The sequence below is a fragment of the Corylus avellana genome, chromosome ca5, assembly GCF_901000735.1.
Source record: "Corylus avellana chromosome ca5, CavTom2PMs-1.0".
Classification (NCBI taxonomy): Eukaryota; Viridiplantae; Streptophyta; class Magnoliopsida; order Fagales; family Betulaceae; genus Corylus; species Corylus avellana.
The window spans coordinates 31659074-31668714 of NC_081545.1; the positions used below are offsets into that span (position 1 = coordinate 31659074).

The following is a 9641-nucleotide window of genomic DNA, read 5'->3' on the forward strand; positions in this document are numbered from 1 at the left end:
CTCAACGGCTATGGATAAGCGCGAGTGGATCGGAGACATACACTCCAAATTCACTCCCATTGAAGAAGGTGATCCCAAATCTAATGCCTCTACACCCCAACGCCAAGACAGCGCGGTAGACCCGGTCCCGTACATGACTGCCCGTTTATCTTATTCACAATTCATGTACGAATTTCACCTCACCCCTGGACCCAAATTCGTTCGGTTCTACTTTTACCCGGTTTCTTACCCAGGTTTTGAAGGGTCTCAGGACTTTTTTACAGTCAAAGCCAATTCGTTCACCTTACTTAGGAACTTCAGTGCTTCCATCTATATCCATGCTAAATCCTTGAAAGAAGAGTTTTTTTTTTTTAAGGAGTTCTGCATCAACGTGGAAATGGATCAAATGTTGAATTTAACATTCATCCCATCTCCATCCACTTCTAGTAAGTTCTACGTTTTTATTAATGGAATTGAGATTGTCTCCATGCCAGACAAACTCTACTATGGGGCAGAAGGTCCACGCGTCCCTCAATACGTCGGCCAAACTTATCCGTTCTCCATAAAGTACGAGATGGCACTCGAGAGGGTTGTTCGATTAAACGTGGGCGGGAGCTTCTTATCACCGGTGGTTGACACTGGGATGTTTAGAGCATGGTCCGGGCACAAAGATAATTCTTGGTTGAGCGGAGGCGTAATCCCTCATGACGCATCTTTCACACCCAACTACAAAGAGATACCAGATTACACTGCACCAGATGCCATCTATCGGACTGCAGTGTCAATGGGCCCAGACAGAGACAAGAACTTACGTTCTAATTTGACGTTGAAATTACCCGTCGATCCAGAATTCAATTATCTGGTGAGGCTCCATTTCTGCGAAATGGTGTTCCCAATAACGGAAGCAGGCCAAAGGGTATTCCAGATCTATATAGACAATAAGATAGCCGAGGAAGACGCTGATGTAATTATGTGGGCCCAAAGGAATGAGACGCCTCTGTACAAGGACTATGTAGTAGATATCCAAAACAGTCCTTATCTCTTCATTACTCTACTCCCTAAAAAATCTAGCTTCGGCACCGCCGATGTCATTTTAAACGGTGTGGAAGTGTTCAAATTGAGCGACGAAAAGAAAAACCTTGCAGGTCCCAATCTTGAAAGTGTGTCCCCTCCACCGCCAGCTCAACAACCTGCTTCAACAGCAAGCGAGTCCAAGACAAAGAAAACAATAATCATTGCCATTGGAAGTGGTGCAGGCTTCTTGGTTGTGCTCACTCTAGTATGTTGCGTGGTTCTCTGGAAACTGAGGAAGACCAAGCGCTACGCTTCTTACTATCCACTATCCAGGTGTTGGTGCTGGCCCGAGCCACAGCCAGACAAAGGAAAGTCAACAAGGACAAGAGCCTCGTCACTGCCGGAAGAACGATGCCGCCACTTCTCACTAGACGAGATCAAAACAGCAACCCACAACTTCCATGAAGAATTAATTGTTGGAGTCGGTGGCTTTGGCAGTGTGTATAAGGGTTTTATTGACGGGGGTACAATGATCGTGGCGATCAAGCGCTTGAACCCGGAGTCAAAACAAGGTCAAGGTGAGTTCAGAACAGAGATCGAGATGCTTTCTATGCTTCGCCACATCCATCTCGTCTCTCTCATCGGATTCTGCAACGAGGAGGGCGAGATGATCCTCGTCTATGAGTACATGACCAAGGGGACTCTCCGTCAACACCTCTATGATACCCAAAACGATCCGCTTTTGTGGGAACAAAGGCTCAACATTTGCATCGGAACTGCGTCTGGTTTGAATTACCTGCACACGTGCGAGAAGCAACCCATTATCCACCGTGACGTGAAGACCAACAATATTCTGTTGGACGACAAATGGGTGGCCAAGGTTTCCGATTTCGGGTTGTCTAAAATGGGTCTGGATAACACAGCGATCAGTACCATTGTAAAGGGTACGCCTGGGTATTTGGATCCGGATTATTTTAAGCGTCAAAAACTAACGGAAAAATCGGACGTGTACTCCTTCGGCGTGGTTTTGTTCGAAGTACTATGTGCCCGAAAAGCACAGGATCAAAAACTTGAGGCCGAGCAATGCCACTTGGCCAAGTGGGCCCAGAAATGCATTAAGAAAGGTAACATCGGCGAAATTATTGATCCGTATCTTAAGGGTAAGATAGCTCCCGACTGTTTCAAGGCATACGTGGAGGTCGCAGAGAGCTGTGTACGTGATCTGGCGAGCCAACGGCCCACAATGAATGATGTGATGGAAAAGCTCAATTTTGCGTTGGCGCTACAGCAGAATGCGGACGCCACAAAGGAGAAAATCAGCCCAGGTGGTGAGCATAGCTACCCAGAAGTGGTATCATTCAGTGTTTCCAGTATGATTAGTGTTCACAGCGGACACGTGTTGGCAATGGATAGTGGGACCGGGTTCACAAATAGTACTGGATTGACCTGCCCAACTCTTGATTCTGCTATCACTAGTCAAGATGTCTTGACGGACACCACCAACTCTAAATCTTAGGGTTTGTTAAGTAATTTTCCAGAGTGTGGGGCAGTTGTTTTTTTTTTTTTTTTTTTTTTTTTTTTTTAATAACGTAGGAGAGTGGGCAGTTGTTATATGAGCAAGTGTATGATAATATAAGTGTGATTCAGGTCTTTTGCTATTTTAAGCTATATTGGAGTAATGCAAGGAACTTTATTCTGTACATGCACATGACTACGTATTTTTATTGTCTAATATGTTAACATATATTATTTATTCTGCATGAGAATTTAATGCACTTGTATGCTAATCCTTACGCACTGTGTTCCAGACCAGAATTTATTTCTCTTATATATGAACAATGTATAATTGGTTTAAAGCACAATTTTTTTTTTCTAATCTGTTTAAAGCTCAATTATTATGAAGCCAATATATGGGTAGCATTTTTTAAAGCCAACGGTGAAGAAGAGGAAAAAGAACCGTGCCAAGAATGTAGAGAGCTCCTTGTGCTGGGTGGCCAAAATTATAGGGAGAGAATCACTTTACAAAATTATGTTATCAAAAACAATTGCTAGTCACGTACGTTTTGTTATTCTAAAAAATTAGTCAATGTTACTAATGAAACTCCTTATAATTACTTAATGATGTAACTTACTTCACCCTAATATGAAATCAATATGAGACTTAACACACATTCGACACTAGCTAGCTCTCTTACAATCCTTCCTATCTAATGTAAAACTTGACTTTCCGTGTTGTAACATTAAAGGTTCCTAAACAGCAAGCAAAGCACCCCAAACCTGAGTAATGAGACCAATTAGAGAGTTACGTCAAACAACCACCATCATAGAGAAATCTTCTCTAATTGTAATATCAAAACTGATTTTAATGCAAATTTCTAGGGGAAGTCCAGATTTGCTTCTGAAGGGGGAACGAGAGTACAATTAATCTTGACCATTATAATTTGCTGAACAAGTCAATTGTTTAATCAAAATGACTAGCCAAATAGATAACTTTTTCAGTATTTTTTTTACTAGGCTAGCCAAAGTAATCTTTAAACTATTTTGACTACCCAATGTGAGTGCCACTTGATTCATTGCATGTGCTCCAAAAATCTGAAAGAGATGGATGTGGATTCTTGATCAATCTCGAGTGATGCTTTTTCTCGATTCTTATCCAGTGGGCAACATGTAGATGGCCAAATATAATGGTATCCAGAGCTTAGAAAGATTCTCTCAAATCACCTTAGAACAGTGGCAGGCAAGGAATAATATTAAAGTGTTCTGAAGAGGGAAAGAAGGTCTGAACCTGATTCCTGAAGCTTTTGTCTCCGGCCCACAATATAACTTTTAGATTTTGGAGTTGAACGTACGATTCAAACTAAAACATTAAAACTGATAAATATTAATCTGCTGTTTCCCAATTAACAGGAAATTAATATTTAATATTAATTTAAGCTTAGTTAGTGGCTTCTTGGTGAGATACGATCCCCTGAATCACTCAACCAAATCACATGGAAATTTTTTCCACTTTGTTTGTTTTCTCATTTGTTTATGTTTTTGGAAAACTTCCATGATTTGCAATTGCTGAGCAGCTGCCATTTGCTGCTTAAAATATTTCTACCTAACATCAACTTTGAGAAAGTCGATCAAATGACTTTCCCAAAAGCATTGCCTTTGTTTTTTTCTAAAGGCAATGCTTTTGGGAAATTTTTTCCACATTGTTTGTTTTCTCATTTGTTTATATTTTTGAGAAACTTCCATGATTTGCAATTGCTGAACAGCTGCCATTTACTGCTTAAAATATTTCTAACTAACATCAACTTTGAGAAAGTTGATCAAATGACTTTCCCAAAAGCATTGCTTTTGTTTTTATCTAAAGCCTGTGTTCATTTGTTCTCTTAGTCTTTATATATGGTCCTACCTGTCCCATGGAAATACCTTCGAGTCATAATTGTTTTTATTTTTATGTCTCGTCCATATGTATCATTCACCCTTTTTAATAATTTTTATTTTTCGTACATATCATGTTTCACGTGAACCCTTTTAATAATAGAGTCCTATCAGGATTACTATCGCTTTTGTCCTCTAGCAATACCTTTGACGATTATAATTATTATGGAAAATTTCACCAAATTTTTACCTAATTTTCATCCGTTTTAAAATTATTTTTTAAAGTTCAAAAATTTTTAATTTAAGATATTTAACTTTTAAATTTTTGTGATATATCTTATTTGTTAACATTTTTCATTAAATCTTGTCAAAAATTTTAATAAACTCATACTTTTTTATTATAAAAAAATTACAAAATTTTAATTAAATTTTAAAACAAAAATAATAATAATATATGCATGAATATTTCTCAACGAAAAATCAAACCATTTTTCTCTGATCAATTATAAGGGGCGATTCTTAGCCAATTATACTATTTCCTAATTATTTTATCTTTTAGGGGTAACGTACACCAAATTATTGAACTTTCTTGGAATCATGGCGTGATAAGAGTTATCCAAGTCTTCATAGACTCCACCAGCGTCGAAAAGCTGTTTGTATGCTTTTGCAAAAGGGGGGTGGGAGCAGTTCAAAGGCCTTTTTCCACGATGGCTAACAATATAATATTTAACAAGTTGAGTTGTTAAAAAGACCTCTTAAGTCATCTGTGTCATTCATTTTATTTTAAAAAAAATCGAAAAATAAATATTATTTTTTAAAAAGCTAAAATTAATATTTTATTATTTTCCTAAAGTATACAAGATTCTTAGTCAGTTATTTAAAAATTTTTTATTTTTCATTAGTACTCGTTTGAATTTTTTTTTGAACCATAGAGAACAATATAAAGTTCAAAAACTATCGGTTTAATATATAAAAATATCACTCCTCCCATTATCGTTTGGGGTTAAATCGTGAAATGACTTTTATGTCTCTGTAAAATTTAGAAATTACAAAATTAGCTCAATTAAATAATTTTTTTATAAAAAAAATTGCTATTTTGGGATTTTTTTTTAAGGCCTCCATTAAGATTTATCAGAAAATCATAATGAAATGGTGACATTACAAACTTTTTAAAATTTGATATACAAAATTAATTAACTTTTTTAACTTTAAAAGAGTGATTGCAAAAACGAGAATAATTCACTTGATCTAGAGAGGGAGCAAACCACTCCTAAACAAACCAAACACTCTCTAGTGCCTCATTCTCAAACTATTAATGCTGTGGATGAGAGCCCGCTTAATTTAATTGAAATGTCTGTTTTTTGGTTGAATAATGTTAATATGTAGATTGAATATCATGTGTCTACATATTAGATGAGCCAAAGTACTTAAACCCTGGGCGTAGAACTCACAAAAATTAACATAGTTATCATTATAATTGTGGTTAACGAGTCAATTAAGAACTTTGAATTTGTCTCGCTGTACCCTTGATTACAATGTGAATATGATAAGAAGGTTCACCAAACTTACCCAAAAAAAAAACAATCGATTTCATATCAAAAACATTGAAATTTGTCTAGAGCATTAATCACGTAGTCCAGGTTGCTATTTCTGGTCGAATATCAGAAAGGTTGTGGCCCCTATTCTGAGCCTGAGTGATTGGCCGAAACAAAAGCAAGATGTAGAAAAATGAAAAGGGAATAAAGGGGGAAGTGAAAAAGCAGAACATTATCAAGATTAGAAGGGAAAAAACAGTGATCGACAAAGAAAAAGTGTTGACAGGACAGAAGAAAATTAAGATGCCATCACGACGTGTCTCGGTCCTCGTCTACCAACTTGCGTGATTAACATGAGAGTATGAACGCATCGAAGACGACAATGGTGAATTATTATGGTCTTGGTCGCCTCCAGAAGTTATTCTAGTTTTATATTTCCCATGTTATTCACCTGTTTTATATCATTATTACGTCTATATTTATTTTAATCAAAAGCAAGATGTAGAAAAATGAAAAGGGAATAAAGGGGGAAGTGAAAAAGCAGAACATTATCAAGATTAGAAGGGAAAAAAACAGTGATCGACAAAGAAAAAGTGTTGACAGGACAGAAGAAAATTAAGATGCCATCACGACGTGTCTCGGTCCTCGTCTACCAACTTGCGTGATTAACATGAGAGTATGAACGCATCGAAGACGACAATGGTGAATTATTATGGTCTTGGTCGCCTCCAGAAGTTATTCTAGTTTTATATTTCCCATGTTATTCACCTGTTTTATATCATTATTACGTCTATATTTATTTTAATCATTTTTAAAAATTTAGTAATACTAAAAGTTTTTTTAAAATTTTTTTTAAATATAATGTAACTTTTAAAATTACTAATAAAAAAATCACATCATATTTGAAATGATGCTAAAAAGACTCCTCTTTCCTTCCCGTGTCAATTCACACATTTGAGGTCATTTACCCATACAAGAATTACTACTCTTGCACTGAAATTTAAATTTTCAGTTAAGAGTAATTGCGTAGAATAACATGTTCACACAAAAATCTATTTACGAGTTTTGAAAGGTAATTTTATCTTTTTATATTATTTGTAATAGTGAAATCATCAATTCTACAAATATTGTAGAGGGATTTTTTTTTTCTTCCTGTCAGCCCACATAGTGCAAGCCCATTTGAATGAAATGGTCCACAGCAAGTTTGGGCCAAAATGCCAAGGAGGCCATAAGATCTTTGTCAATGAACCCTGTTGGTACCTTATGATGGGAAACGAACATTGGAGGGCCGAAGTAGTCATTCAAAGACCCAAGAAAGCCCAATGAAAATGCAAGCGGGTGGCGCCAAGCCCCGGTCACCAACACAAGAAAAAGAAATTCGCATACCCTTTTGGTCCAACCAAGGGAGACAGGAGTGTCTCGTCAGCAACCACGACTCATAGAAGAATCTCATGCGGAGTATAAAAGAGGAAGTAGGGCACAGTGAAAAGTATGCGATATAATTTACAAACTCTCCACTCTCTTCCTCTTCAGCATAAATCACTGACTTGGGCGTTGGAGCAAGCTCACGGGTGAATCTCTCTAACCCTTGTACCATACTTGTGCAAGTCCTTCCTTGGTAGGCTAGTCATGAGGCCATTGTTAACCCGTCAATACCTATTGACACTAACATACATGTTATACCATGAAGGACATATGACCCTGTCGATGTCCTACAACAAAGGGCCCACAGTCTCAGTTGTTACTTTACTCATAGGGGCCAACATCTCAACCAATTCGGGCCATGGTTGATCACTTATTCTATACTTTACTCAAGAGGATCGACTACTCAACTTATGCACGCTTTGGTTAATCCTTCTAGTATATACTCTTTCAGTTTGCAACGATGTTCCTTTGCATCTATATTAGAACTACCAATAAGTTATACTCTAACCTTTCATTTTGTTGACGTGATACACAATCAGAATGTGCTAAGTCGTAAATTAATTGTATTATAAATCAAGTAAATCACCTAAATTGATGTTGCATTTTTTCCTAAAAATATTTAAAGATGCCGTTTTATGATAAGAAACATAAGTTCAAATTGGAAACGCTCTAAAAGAGGCAAATATTTCGTACATATATATGGTGGACATCTTAGGTTGTGATGTGCCGCTTTTGCCAAAAAAGTGAACGAGACTACTATTCTACTCATCAAACAAAACCAAAAGCATTTCCGAATAACTATGCTTTTTTTTTTTTTTTTTCTTTTCTAAATACCTATGCTGTTAATTATTGGGAGCTCTCCCTGCTCTCTATTTTTTTATTTTAAATTTGTTGGGTCAAGGGACCTCTCCCTCGAGGAATCTGTGAAGGCTCAGATACCCATATATGATATGATATATCTCTACCTCAATCTCTTATTTTCTTTTTCTTTTCTTTTTTCTTCTTCAGCTTGTTCCAGTCTTTATTATTATTATTTTTTTCCTGTGCCCTTCCCTGTAATATCTGAACCGCTACTTCTAAACCCCATCACATCGCTGTTGCCAACGAGTCCACCCAATTTGGAAGTGGTGCGGGCTTCTTGGTCGTGCTCAACCCACTGTGTTGCATGCTTCTCTCTGCAAACTGATCATGACGACCAACTGTTTCTGTTGGCCCAGAGGAAAGGCGGCAAGGACAACAGCCTCGTCCCTGCCCGGACAACTATGCCGGCAGTTCTCTCTCCACGAAATCAAAAAAGCGACCAACAACTTCCACCAAGATCTGATTATCGGCGAAGGTGGCTTCGGCTACGTATACAAGGGTCAAATAGACGACGGCAACACGACCGTGGCGATCAAGCGCATGAACCCGGAGTCACGGCAAGGCGCCAATGAGTTCAAGACAGAAACCATCATGCTCTCTCAGCTTCGCCACGTCCACCTCGTCTCTCTCATCGGATACTGCAACGAGGGGGGCGAGATGATCCTCGTCTACGACTACATGCCCAACGGGACTCTCCGCGACCACCTCTACGAAACCCGCAACGATCCGCTCCCTTGGAGAAAAAGGCTCGATATTTGCATCGGAGCCGCGAGTGGGTTGCAGTTCCTTCACACGGGCGTGAAGCACCCTATTATCCACCGTGACGTCAAGACCACCAATATTCTGTTGGACCAGAATTTTGTCGCCAAGGTTTCGGACTTCGGGTTGTCCAAAAGGGGTCTGGATAAAACCGCGGTCAGTACCATGGTGAAGGGCACGTTGGGTTATTTGGATCCGGAATACGCAAGGCGCCGGCAACTGACGGAAAAATCCGACGTGTACTCAATTGGTGTGGTGCTGTTCGAAGTGTTATGTGCACGAAAGCCGTTGGATCAAAAACTTGCTCCGGAGCAATGCAATTTGGCCAACTGGGCCCGTAAATGCATGGAGAAGGGGACCATAATTGAAATAATTGATCCGTATCTTAAGGGAAAGATTGCTCCCGAGTGTTTTAAGTTATTCGTGGAGGTGGCGGAGAGTTGTGTGCGTGATGAGGGGAATCAACGGCCCACGATGAATGATGTGGTGGAAAAGCTCGGCTTTGCACTGGAGCTGCAGGAGGATGCGGACGCCGCGAAGGAGAAAATCAATCCCGGTGTTGACTACACCTATCCAGATCAGATGTTATCATTCCGTCTCGCCGGAACTACAGGTGATCATTCTAATCGGTACGATAACGTTCAAAGTAGACACGTGTCCGAATCGGGCGTTGGGACCGGGTTTACCGCGACGAGTATT

The 9641-nt window shown here is 38.8% G+C and overlaps 1 protein-coding gene across 1 annotated transcript in view; it reads left to right on the forward strand.

The window, feature by feature from the left end:
- Nucleotide 1: 1 nt before the first annotated feature.
- The window catches only part of LOC132182144 (receptor-like protein kinase FERONIA), a gene marked incomplete at its 5' end in the record, with an annotated part of 10143 nt that continues 503 nt past the window's right edge, over nucleotides 2–9641 (forward strand). The window contains 2 exons of the mRNA XM_059595339.1: nucleotides 2–2500; nucleotides 8403–9636. Coding sequence (XP_059451322.1) covers nucleotides 2–2500; nucleotides 8403–9636 — 3733 coding nt within the window. The remainder of the gene's footprint in view (nucleotides 2501–8402; nucleotides 9637–9641) is intronic.